The sequence below is a fragment of the Colletotrichum godetiae genome (assembly GCF_030913485.1).
Source record: "Colletotrichum godetiae strain CBS 193.32 chromosome Unknown BDP55scaffold_2, whole genome shotgun sequence".
NCBI lineage: Eukaryota > Fungi > Ascomycota > Sordariomycetes > Glomerellales > Glomerellaceae > Colletotrichum > Colletotrichum godetiae.
In genome coordinates this window covers 151,558-164,303 of record NW_026851250.1, presented here as the reverse complement: position 1 = coordinate 164,303, position 12,746 = coordinate 151,558, and the positions used below count along the sequence as shown (strand labels likewise).

The following is a 12,746-nucleotide window of genomic DNA, read 5'->3' as shown; positions in this document are numbered from 1 at the left end:
AAGGAAGACAAAAAAACAGTCCAACCCCCCCCCCCCCCCCCCCTGGGTTCTGAATTGGGGGCTGCATCTCTTGGTGCTCATGCTGGGAATCGAACTCGAACTTGGAGCCTGTCGTCGAGTAGGCTGTGGGCGTAATGCAATTATTAACTTTAGACTACTCCGCCACCCAGTCCAGTTTGACCTGACACCCGACCTAGAGGGCGCCTGCTGTGCTGATAACAGGAATGGAGTTGAGGGGGGATATATACCCTTCTCGTGGATTCAGATGGAAGGGTTCACGTGTATCCGTGACTCCGAGATGGACACCACATCAGAAGGCCGTGATTCACAAAACATACCTTACTGTCATCTTACGCTCCAATCTCTTTTATTGATCTGCAGTAAATTGGTGCTCATCACCTCAGTCTTCAGTTGTAGGTGAGGTCACCGAAGCCATCTACAGCGGTACTTATCGATAAAAGCTCCGTTCGGTGTGAACTCCGGGTGGGTCCCGTGTCACTGTAGCGGTCCTTATCGGCGTGTTTAGTGGCGCCGCGTTTCGCGATAAGCTCCCCGTCTCGTCCCATAGCGCACACCAACACGTCGCGTCGGCCAGACGCGTCAAAGAGCTCTTAATTGACTTTCACTCCACTAATACCACCACTACCCACCATCTACCACCCAACTCTACCATAACACTCTTCACGCAATATCGGTACCTGCAAGTACACCGTAACTCGAGCAGCTTCACTTTGATCTTTTCATGTTTTGATACCCGCTTTGTGCCTTTCTATAATCACAACCACAATTCACCATGGCTTCTGAGAAGGCCGCATCGCGCTCTCCCAGCGCGAGTCTGGAACCTGAGACGATGAAGGCACGCATGGAAGCCCGTTTGGCTGCCATTGACACCAGTTCAGAAGACGACGAACCCGAACAAACCCGCAAGAAGAGCAAGTCACCACCACAAGCCACCCAGGCAAGCGACTCGGAAGAAGAAGTCGTCTTCCGCCCCAGAGGACGGCTCGCTGCCCAGCTCAAGGGTGGTGCCGAGCCTTCAGACGCAGAAGACAAGCCCGAGAGCTTCCTAGACCGAATTCAGAGACGACTGGCGTCCAACAATGACGAAGATGCAGACGAAGAGGACGAGGACGCGATTATGGGAGACGCGGAAGAAGATGACATTCCGGTAGCACCACGGCGACTGCAGAGGAAGCAGGACAGACAAACCACGCCGCCACCCCCACAGAGCCCAGCGGCACGGTCGAGTCCTGGACTATTCGTGTCTCCGGATCGCCAGTCACCCATCAAGCCTGCAACAATAACAGCCGATGACGCTTCCGACTCGGACTCACTCCCCTCGATTACAAAGAATGCCAGGTTCCAGGCACTCGTCGAGCGCAAGAAACAAGAGAGACTCACACGCGAAGCAGAGGAGGAGAAGAAGCGTGCCGAGCGAATGGAGCGCCAGCCCACCAGCAACGTCGACCTCTTCGACGACGATGATGACGCTGGCAACGTCTCCGATATTACAGACGACGAGGGCGGCCGGAAGCTCAGCCAGGCCGTAAGGCCCACGAGGAAGGCCGGGAAGAAAGCCGTCGAAGAGATGGCTCGCGAGACCCAGCGCATGGCCCGTAACATGCAGCTTGCCCACGAGGCCAAGACGAGAAAGAAATTCACAAAGGCGGATTTCCTCCAGAGGTTCAACTTCGGAGCTCAACCCAAGCCTGATCCCAAGCTGTCGAGCTCCAGTCGCCCTACCACGCCTGTCTCGGCGCACCAGACCGACGCTGAGATGAAGGACCCCGAGACACCGCCTAGCTCCCCGCCTGTCGCCAAGGCTGCCTCTCCTGCAAAGGTTCAAGAGCCCACCACCGTCGCGCAGCGTACTGTTGACTCCGATGGTGATGGCGGCATACCTTCCCTCGATGACGTGTTCGAGGCATCGAGAAGAGTTGACAAAGGCAAGGCCAAGGCCGTTGCGTCTCCCGAAGAGACGGTTGTCAAAGACGTTAAACCTCGACGTCAAGTCCGCATCAAGCTGCCCTCAGTCTCAGTAAACCATGCAGTCATCGACCTTGACGACGATGATGATCTGGCCATCGCCAAAAACAGCAAATTCGATGCCATTTTCAACAGGGCCCCTGGAAGCAAGGCAGATGGATCTCGATCTCTACTCAATCTGCGCCGCCTCGCTCGGGTGGGATCGCCAACCAAAGAGAGAAAGAGAAAATACGAAAAGGCAACAATCACCACGGCTCAATTGCGGATGACTTTGCAGCAGCGCGCCCGCCAGCAGGCCAAGATGGAGCGCGAAAAGCGAGTCGAGTACTTAAAGTCAAAGGGCATCGTCGTGCAGACCGCCGAGGAGCGTGAGCGCGAGATGCAAGAGGTTGAGGACATCGTCTCCCGCGCCAGAAGGGAAGCCGAGGAGATCATGGAGCGCGAGAGAGCAGCTGCCAAGAAGGAGAAGAAAGAGAAGAGGAAGAATGGCGAGCTCGATGTCTGGGACGACAGCGACGACGAGTCGTACGGCGGTTCCGAAGAGGAGGCGGAGGGAGGCGTTGAGGTTGAGCTTGAGTTGTCTGGCTCTGAAGACGAGGATGCCGATGTGGATGAAGATGGCTCCGAGGCGGAGATGGAAGGTGTTGCGCTGTTCGACAACGAAGCTGACGATAGCGGCTCAGAGCACCCTGAAGCCGAGGCTGATGCTTCAGAAGTCGAGAATGACCCCGTGTCTGAAGACGACTTGGGTCTTCCTACGCGCAACATCCGTCGAACAAAGAAGAGCCAGGTCATCTCGGACGATGAAGACGAGGACAGAATCGAGGCGACGCCTAGGCCCAGGACTGCAACTCAACAATCTCCCGTTGCACCCAACACCAAGTCACCCGCCGTCCCCACCTCGGTACTGCGCTCTGCGAAGAAGACATTTATTCCTGGACTGCCTGTTACAGGAGCCGCTGGGCTAGGTCTTACCCAGATCTTTGCTGGTACAATGGATGATAGCCAGGCAGCTCTCGGCACGATCCCATCTCAGTCACCTATGCCGGATTTCGACAGCCTTCCCGACTCTAACTTGATGGGCCTCACCCAACAACACGACAGCATGATCCTCGATAGCCAGGGCGGCGACACCCAGAGAGCCGAGACGCAGCCGGATTCAGCAGAAGGCGTACACCTTCACTTCACTCAATCCCAGGCGCATGGGTTTGACAGCCTCCTGCGTGACGACGAGCCGTTTACGCAGGTTTCTATGGATGCCACTCAGGACGCTGGCCCACAAGACTACACGCCGTTGAAACAGCGCTTCGTCGAGCCGCCTCCTTCGACCGTAGACACCATGGTCCTCGACAACGATGCCGAGGTTGACTCAGTACAGGAGTCGCCTCTTGTTCGCAGGGGCAAACTGCGCCGCAAGATCGATATCGCAGCTGCTGTCATGGATGACGAAGACGTCGCGGAGTCCAGGGCCAGTCCCGAGGTCGACGAGTTCGGCTTCAAGACGACAGCTTTCAACGTCATGAAGGAGGCCGTCAAGAAGCAGAAACAGCTCAAGAAGGCGGAGGAGTACAACCGCAAGAAGAGCAAGGCCAAGGAAATGGTGGAGGACCAGGCCGACGAGTCCGAGGACGAATACGCTGGACTTGGAGGTGCGGATGGCGAGGACAGCGACGACGACAGTGATGCTGCCTCCGTGAAGGAGATGATTGACGACGAGAACGGCATGACTGCCGATGACGAGCGCAAACTTGCTGCTCTTCACGCGTAAGTAATTTCTGTCTAATTTGTAATTTTCTCGGCTAACATTGCTCCAGTGATAATGAGCGTCAGAGCGACGAGAAGATGGTAGACAAGCTCTTCCACGACATTACGACTGGCATGCTCCGTCGTAAGCGCGGCGCCGACTATGACCTCTCCGACTCAGATGACGGCGGTGAGGCCCGTCGGCGTTTGAAGCGTCGCCAGTTCCAGAAGATGCAGCAGGCCCTCTTCGCCGACGAACGCATCAAAAAGATTGCCGAGAAACCAGGCAACCAGGCCTTCCTTCGCACCATCGAGGACCGCGGCAGCGACGAGGAGATGGACTTCCTCGATTTCGCGCCCGAACCGGCGGAAACTGAGGACTCTCAGTCCCAGGAGCAGCAGCAGCAGACTACTGTGCCTGACAGCCAACCTGGGGCGCAACGTGCACCTCTCGCCTCCAACGCCGCGAACGTGCCCTCCACCACCAACGCTCGCAGGACAAAGGACGGCAAGAGGCCCTCTAATCTGGGCGAGATTCGCGAGTCCGTCTCCAGTCTGCTCGAGGACCTTAACGAGGTGATTCCTGCTACCGATCCGCAGTCGGACAGCGAGGCGGATGACGAGGAGGCACAACCCTCGCGCGGGGGTGACAAGGAGAACCACTCCCCCGGTAAGAACCCCCGTCGCACAAACTCGCGCCAGGTGGTCGTCGACCGCCTCACGATGAAGCGCCAGTCATCCTCCACCATGTCGACGACATCCACTAAGCTCGCCTTTGCTATGCCCAACGCCGCTGCCTCGGCTTCTAGCGGCGGCAGCAGCTTCAGAGTCCCCGCGCTGCTCCGGCGCGCGACGACGAACTCGTCCGTGTTGAGTTCGCAGGGCAGCGGCGGAGGCAGTATCAGCGGTGGTATTGGCGGCAGCGGAGCTGGCAATGGCGGGGCCGCGGGTTTCTCTGCTCGTGGCGGTGGTGGCGGTGGTTTCGGCGACGATGGCAAGATTAAGAAGAACGCAAGTAAGAAGTCTGGTGTTAGTGCTTTGGCGAGAGAGAATGAGCGCCGCGCGGCGATCCAAGAGAATGAGAAGAGGAGGGAGGCGAGGAAGTGGAAGGGTGCTGAAAGGAGACACCAGGCTGTCAATGGGCTGTTTGGTTCGGGCAAGTTTGAGTGAGGGAGATGTGTCTGATGGCGATGCTATTGCTAGGAGTTTGGAATTATGGATACCGAAGATAAATGACGGACCGGGTAAAAAGGCATGGACGGAGTTTAGGTCTGCGTCTGGAGTTTGGGTATGGGATGAGGGTTTAGGTGTTTGATGCTTTGCCGATAGGGACACTTTAGGAGTTGCATCATTTCAACGTTTTCCAAATAGCTCTTTTGATCATTGATGACTATCATTTGAGGTTCCAGAAACTCCTTGATTGAGAATATTGCGTTTGCTAGGGCGGCATCATGAGGCATCGAAGATGGCCCTCTTACTTTGCTTTCGATCCCCAAGCACTCTTCGACCTGTAGATAAAAATTCAGGCCTTTTTTTTTTTTTTTTGCTCAATTAGATTTACCAGCCGTCCGGGAAAGGTTTCCGATAGTTGGTGATTCATACCTCACACATGAGCTTCCTCGCGAAGAGTAAAATCACGTTTATTGTACATTGTAGAGGAAATCCCGTAAATGACAACTCAAAATCCATAGCGGTCTTCAATCGGTCAAATTTACTACGATTACCCTCTTTAGGCAACGGAAATCCTTCAAGTAAATCGAAAACCAGCCAACGAGGGGAGTAGCGAGAAGGATGCTGACAGGAGACATATCCCCGCTCGACTACAGAACTAAAGTTCGCGCCTGCGGAAACTCCATCCTCCAACAGGAAGAAAGACATCGAGTCTCCCGGGCGCTCGGGCAACGCAATGCCCTTGCCGAGTAGTGCCGGGAATGGGGTCTTTGTTGGCAGTCCTTCCTTCTAGGTCCTCGTCAGCTGCTCCTCGTCTGACATTTGTCGGGCTCGGTGTAGTCCGACTTCTTACGGCCGATCATGGGCGGGTAGGCCCGTGTCAAACCCGAACCCCGTGAATCCTTTGGACTTATCTATGATGTCTACCGCTTTGTTGCAGAAGCGAGGAATTGGTCAATGTAGCGGTTTCGCGCCTTTGTAGACTCAATAACTGTTTCCCGCCGTTCTAACGAGCGCCTCACGGCAACCGAACCGAATCGTAACCATGTCTTCAACCACCACCATCACAATGTCGACCGAAAAGCAGCAGCAGCATCTGCCGCATTCACAAGCACCAGACCTATCCAAACACCCCAAACTAACACGAGAACAAGCCGGCCACCTCCGCCACTTCCACAACCTCGTCTCCCAGCCAGACAACGACTGGAACCTAATGGGCTCGCAAGAGCCCCTCCAGGAATTCCTCGACGCCTACCGCTACCAGCTCGCGACCATGGCCTACGCCGCCAGTGTCGCGCATTACCACCGCCAACCGGCCCTCCGCAGCGTCTACAAGAAGCTCATACGCCAGACGATCCACAAGATGCTCCTGCGCGCCGTGTGGGCGTACTGGTTTAACACGAGCATGGCCGGGATAGCGACGGATCCGGATCTCAAAGAGCTTAGGAAACCGTGGGCTGATCCTGTTGTAAGGGAGAATATCATGTATAGCGGGCATTTGCTGATGATGGTCTCGTTGTATGGGATGTTGTTTGATGATGATGAGTTTGAGAGGCCTGGGTCGTTGGAGTTTTTGTGGAATCCGCTGTTTTTTGGGATGGGTCCGGAGAAGTTCTCGTATGATGCCGGGAGCTTGCAGGATGCTATACTCAAGGAGATGGAGGGGAACGGGTGGATCGGGGTCTGTTGTGAGCCGAATATGGTGTTTGTGGTTTGCAACCAGTTTCCTGTGAGTGCCGGCATGAATCTGTTGATGACTTAGAGGTGTGGACTGACAAGCATGCAAGCTGATCGGAATACGTCTTCGGGACGCTCGCCTGGGTACTTTGGTCGTGGATGACGTGCTCGAAAAGTACAAAGCTGCGTGGGAAAAGAAAGGGCTCGTCGGCTCCAACGGCCTGCTGCCGGACGCGTGGATGGTCAGGCAGGACTTCACCGTCCGACCCAAAGATCCCGCCTGGACGGCATGGGGCTCGGCTTTCATGAACTCGTGGAACGGCACGCTCGTGAGATCTCACTACGACGATCAGGCTCTCGGGTACGTCACCAACACCGGAGGCGAGATTCGTTTGAACCCGCCTGCTGTTGGCAACGAGTTCCGTAAGCTGGTCAAGGAGGACGACGCGGCTCCGGACTCGCAAGAAACGTTCCAACGGGCAGTGAGGAATGCAAAGGAAGCTGAGGCGGGCAAGAAGGGGGGCTTTCCGTACACCAAGCCCATGTTTGGGTATACTGTCCAGTGGCTCTCGGAGCTGGGTAAGGAGGCCGAGTTGACGGCGTTGTTCGACTACGCGGATAGGAAGCTAGGGCCTAAGTGGGAGCGCGGTGGGCTATATTATCCCCGTAATGACGAGCCGTTTGACGAGGAGATGAGGTGGACGCACATGGACCCCTTTTCCGGCAATGCGGCGATCGGGTACGCGAGGTTGAATGTCGAGGACGGTCAGAAGATAATCTGGGAGCGACCTTGGACTGCGGAGGATGTCTCGGCGCGGCCGTTTGTTGATGGGGTTACGTTGGCTGATGGTGTTGACTTCTTGCGTGGGGTTTGGAGCGAGGAGGAGAAGATGTTGGTGCTTACTGTGCGGTCGTGGGACGGCTCAACCAAGACGATCAAGCCTGCTCTTAGGACTTTGGGGCCTGGAATGTGGAATGTGTTTGTTGACGGGCAGCTGAGGTTGTCGCGTACACTTTCACCGGGAGAAGATATTGCTTTGGAGGTCCAAGTTAGGCATCGGGATCTTGATATCGTCGCTGTCAAGCAACTTTGATACCGGGAATGGATCTCTCTCATAGTGTTGATAAGCTGGACATCCGGAGATGAATGCAGTGCGCCGGCTGTAGCTATATACACCTCCCTCAATTCCAGCAGTAGCAGTCGCAAGCATCTCTAAGGTCTACGTTTCTGCAGTAAAACAAGTATCGTCAGCATGTACACACAGCAGGGCAAGAGTTGAGCCTGCTGTGAGACTTACACATATCCGCGGGCGTTGCTCCAAGGAGCACCACGCTGGCACTGTTTCCAATCATTTAGCATCTGCTCGCAACTACGCGTAGAGGTTGTAGAGAAGTGCTTACGTTGCTGTTACACGCTGAGGTAGTGCACTGACGCTGGTCATCCGGAGAGCAGTTCGTAGGCTACGGAATTTATGAGTGAGTCTTTGCAAGATCATGATAGCTGTGCCCAAAAGTTGTAAATCGTAAGGGGCATGAGAAAAAGGAGGATGGGGGAGTAACTTACGCCCCAGCCCGAGTTCGGAGTCTGTCTACATTCCCATCTCATCCAACCGAAAGCTGAACTGCTGAAGAGAGCGATGCCGGCAAAAACGGAAAGCTTCATGTTGACGTTGAAAATTGAATATAAGCTGTTCGGTGATGGTTCAGAGGCTTACCTGTACGGCTCTGTCTCATCGCGGGGAAGGAGAGTTTAAGTATGCTGTGGGATCAGGCAAGTGAGCAAAGTCCATATAGATTGATGCTGTCATAAATGAATCAAGCCCCCACAGTCTAACTACAGACGGCTTAAGCTACGAGATTTTAACGAGTTGGTCATTGCACATGCCTGTGATTGAAAGGTAGGGAGTGCTTAATCGATCGACGGAACAGTGTAAGTGAGTCCTCGCCCCTGACTTCCAGCTTCACTCAACCTGGAAGCTACTGGATTACTTTTCCTTGGCTGAGAAGATTAGCTCCAGACAGAGAGGATGGGATTTGGGCTCTAAGGAAGTTTAATATACTACTTCACGATTGTCTAGTCGAAGTCGGCGTTTCGCCACTTATAAGAGCCCGAGAAGGCTTCATTTCGATCCATGGCAGATTACATGTCTTGGCACCGAACATGACTTCAACATGCAAATTGCAAGCCGAAACTTGAAGATTTTACATCATATCAGTGTTTCAATGCCCATATTTGTCCATAGTTGCTTAGCAAACGCTTCGTCAATTCCTCGAGGTTAGACATAGAGGGAAGCCGCGTCTGGATGCGGTCTGCCGAGCTCGAGACGACTGCTGAATATAGGATCAAATTGAGCTTGTGAACCAACCCAATAATATTGAGTATACAGAAACTCTGAATTGACTCCATCTCGATGATGTTGAGATTCCTCTTTGTGACCGAAGGTAGCAAAGTGAAGACCTCAGGAGTCTTCAGAGCAAACTCGAGTTCTTCACATCATGATCGCATTACTTAAGCCTATTGAAGCTATCTGGAACCCAAGGTCTCTTCCTGGCTATGAGGCTGAGTCGTAGAACGAGGGGTTGACGAGTTTTCTCCAGTGCTTGATACGAGCTGGAAGGGGTCACGTGCAACGTGGAATAAACATTCACGAATACATCACGACCATATGACCCCAGAATTCATAGAATGGGAATTCTCAATTAGAAGGCATAAACAGCGCCTGAAGTGAATATGACCTAGTGGTAGAAATAATCACGCGTAATTGAGTCCTGCAAAGGTTGCGAGGTTGAATTTGGTGGTCCTACACAATGTCACAGGCAACTCATTATTTATCCCTATCTCTGGCCAATCTACTGGGCAATTGGAGAGATGTCTAATCATCGTATTTTTAATTTCTTGATGCTATGGGACCTTGGAAGTCCCTCCTTTGAATAGCGTACAACGTATTTCATGACATGGAGAGGGTCTCAGAGCATTCCGTTAAGTCCTATCGTATCTCAACCGACGAGCACATCAACTGCATAAATATTTGACGTATATTGTTAAATAATGATTAAAATTAGACTTGGAGAATTTATTGGTCACTGGATGATGTGGGTTTGTCGATGAGCAGCGTCTCCAAATGGTCACTTTCGTTCACGAGGCACTCGTCACCTCAGAGCTCTAGATGGCAAAGCCTTCTGACACCTGTCGTCTCTTACATCAACAGCTACTATTTACCATTGATTATGATCTCGTCCACGGACCACGAAAAGCAACTGATTAATCTCCAGGTTTTCATGTAGCGTATCAAAGCCTCCGACCTGGCGACGATGGAGCCGTGGCGGAGGCGCAGGGCTTTCTCACTTCAAGTCTTCGCTAGACAAGAACGAACGTGTCGAATAGCTCGATACATGTCAGAACTCAGAGCATTGCAGATGAAGAGGGCGCCGTTCCTCTCCCCGGCCAGGGGGGGAAATCGCCAGGCTAGGCTTCTCGCCCCGACTTGGATAGCAATGCAAGCTCTCTTTCCCATACCACTTTGAGACCTTTTGGGTGCCACAACTCTGTTCATGGAAGAAGGGGGGACTGGGTGTACAGTGAGGGAAACCTGCAGATCGAGGGTTCCTAATCAACTATCTTGAGGTCTTGATGCTAGGTTCAAGAGCATATATGAGGGATCAGGTGGCAGATGCTATAGGTATGTTCTACATGTAGAACCCACAGGTCCTGGTAATCTGCCTGTGTCATTGGGCTATACTGAATGTATGCTATTTCTGACACGGAGCGGATGAGTCGGGCAAGTTCAGCAGAGATCAAGGTATATTAGTTAACGACTCTCTTACAGTCTTGAAGTTGTAGTTGCATCGAGACGGATTAAGTTGACCCTGTTTTCTGGCTGTTTTGACCATATGCCACTATCAGTCAAGCTTATTACTACATCATCACCTCACAATGCTGAAAAAGAATGTACAACACTACCGGCAAGGACGAAGGAGTGATACCAAAGCTACATTAGGCTTAGCGATTCTAGCGATCCCGTAATACGAACACTAGCTTACGAGGCCGAGATGTCTACAACTATGGTTCATTTGTGAATCAGTGTAGTTGCATTGCCAGAACGGAGATGTAACGTGGAACCCGTGTGTATTGCTCACATTGAACCAAAATCCCTCACGAGTGCAACGTTTTGCGGCATGCAGGGAGCCAAGTAAGTATGAAATGTTCCTTTGAGGTTTGATTGTTCTTTACTTCATCTATACTATTACTTTGTAGGAAAAGAAGAGCTCATCTAACTATACCACGTCTGTCCTGGCTTTAAGCTATCCAGAATCCGACAGCGGGTAGTGATACAAAGCTTCTCGCGATCGAGCCGCTTGAACTTTGGGCCCAACGGCCCGGATACGTAGTGGTACTGCGCGAACAAGCGCCACTGGCGCATATCGGCCAAGCTGTAAAGCTTATCGCCCCAAGGGCCGGCGTAATGGAACCATGACGTCGGCGCGTCGGGGTTCTCGGCCGTGGGGAACAGGCTGGTGGGATTCTCCTTCCGGTGGCCGCTAGCCACGTCGACCTCGTCATCGAGGTCGTCGTCGAGATCTTCGTCGAGGTCCTGAACGTAGTCGTACCAGTACGTGTAGGCGTTCTTGGATGGGTCCCAGAGGGGGCCCTTATCGGTCACGTCCTTGAGCATCTTGAAGGGCAGCACGTACGGGTGCTCGCCGGCCTGCGCGTACATTGCGTGGGACCCGACGGCGGAGTAGATGACGGGACGCTCACCCCGCTTCTCGACGGCGTTGTACGTGTAAGCCTGGCCGCCCTCGTGTTCCGAGAAGAAGATGCCACGAGGCACGCCGTTCTCGAAGCGCATCATGCAGTGCTCCCAGTCGCCGACGTGGTTGCCGAAGCGAATAGTCAGCACCGTCTGACCCAGGTTGTACGAGTAAAAGAAGAACCAGAAGGCGTCCACGATGCCGGAGCCCTTGTCGACGAGGACGAGAATGGCCGGGGCCTTTGAGTAGCCTTCCTGATCGGGCTTGTGGGTTGGCGTATCGGGAATGGGCTTTTGCTCCGGGTCTCGGCGGCGGTGGTGGAAACCGGCGGCGCGGGCGGAGCCTTCTGGGAATTGTGGGTAGCGACGAGGGTCCGAGATGCGGTGAACGGGATGATCGCGAGATACGTCGAACCACGTCGTATCCTCAGTGTCATGTCGTGGGTGTTCAGATTCCCCAGTTGGGCTGTCGGGCGTCTCGTCCTTGTCACCGTCATCCTCATCGTCGTTCCATGGCTCAGGAATGCCAACATGGCTGTGCAGCCATTCGGGCCTCTGCTCCACATCGTCATCGCTGGTGAGGTAGACCATGCCGTCCTCCTTGTTGAGCATGTGCAAATCCGACAAAATCAGAGAACGGTTCAAAGCCTCCTTTTCCAAGTAGGGCGTCATGTGCCGAATGTGTTCCGCAATGTCGGCGGGCCAGAAATTCTCGCCCGAGTAGAGGTGGACTAGCGGCGCATACTTGAGAACGTAGTCGGGAATCTCCTTCAAGACCTTCCTCCTCTCGTCCTTGTCATCCCTCGGCGAGCGCTTTTTGGAAGCCGTCTCCCATCCAGAATGGCGTCCATCCAGTGACCTAAGCTCCAACCGCAAGTCGCCGGCGTCGGAGTCGTTCTTGTACGGGAAGAGAGAAGCTGGGTCCCATGAGAGGTGATGAACGCCGCATAGACTCAGCCAACGACAGGCCTGACGATCGAGCCAGTACGGGCTGCTGCTGACCCATCTCTTATCCTCGCGCTGCTTGGCCGGGTCTGGCGGACTTGGGTTGAGGTAGCGAGGCAGGAACCATGCAACGAACGACAACGACGCCAAGAAGGCGAGGAAGATGGTGAAGCGGCGTAGATAATACATCGGATAACTTCGTTGGTGGCTCCAGGCCTCGCAGGATAGGAATTGGGTTCAAGTGAATAACAAAAGAATCTCTAAAAAGTTGCGGTAGAGTAGGCGCCGGGATCGATTGGTAATATGCTATTGGCAGTTATGGAGGCTGAGTGATGGTTCGGAGGGGCTTCGGGATGCCGGCACGTCTTGCGAAAGCCAGCGGGGTCTCGCACAGCATCACCAAGTGTACAAGTAGGGTGTAGTCTGCTATTGAGAGGTCGAAGGTGGGAGGTGCGAGCGGATATGCATGGCCGG

At 53.8% G+C, this 12,746-nt stretch overlaps 4 protein-coding genes across 4 annotated transcripts; 2 read left to right on the top strand and 2 right to left on the bottom strand.

Annotated features, from left to right (window-relative positions):
- Positions 1–793: 793 nt before the first annotated feature.
- Positions 794–4,899, top strand: BDP55DRAFT_540312 (MRC1-like domain-containing protein; the record flags this gene model as incomplete). Its single annotated transcript, XM_060568110.1, has 2 exons — positions 794–3,750; positions 3,801–4,899. 2 exons carry the CDS (start codon positions 794–796, stop codon positions 4,897–4,899), a joined length of 4,056 nt encoding a protein of 1,351 aa, XP_060435992.1.
- Positions 4,900–5,968: 1,069 nt separating this feature from the next.
- On the top strand, positions 5,969–7,670 carry BDP55DRAFT_722802 (uncharacterized protein; the record flags this gene model as incomplete). The annotated part of the gene is made up of 2 exons (XM_060578651.1): positions 5,969–6,628; positions 6,687–7,670. The coding sequence occupies 2 exons, from the start codon at positions 5,969–5,971 to the stop codon at positions 7,668–7,670; spliced, it is 1,644 nt and encodes a 547-aa protein (XP_060435991.1).
- Positions 7,671–7,758: 88 nt separating this feature from the next.
- BDP55DRAFT_722801 (uncharacterized protein) lies at positions 7,759–8,239 on the bottom strand (the record flags this gene model as incomplete). Its single annotated transcript, XM_060578650.1, has 4 exons — positions 7,759–7,804; positions 7,875–7,915; positions 7,978–8,037; positions 8,141–8,239. 4 exons carry the CDS (start codon positions 8,237–8,239, stop codon positions 7,759–7,761), a joined length of 246 nt encoding a protein of 81 aa, XP_060435990.1.
- A 2,608-nt stretch (positions 8,240–10,847) lies between these two features.
- BDP55DRAFT_539705 (vacuolar protein sorting-associated protein) lies at positions 10,848–12,461 on the bottom strand (the record flags this gene model as incomplete). The annotated part of the gene is made up of 2 exons (XM_060568051.1): positions 10,848–11,069; positions 11,130–12,461. The coding sequence occupies 2 exons, from the start codon at positions 12,459–12,461 to the stop codon at positions 10,848–10,850; spliced, it is 1,554 nt and encodes a 517-aa protein (XP_060435989.1).
- Positions 12,462–12,746: the final 285 nt, after the last annotated feature.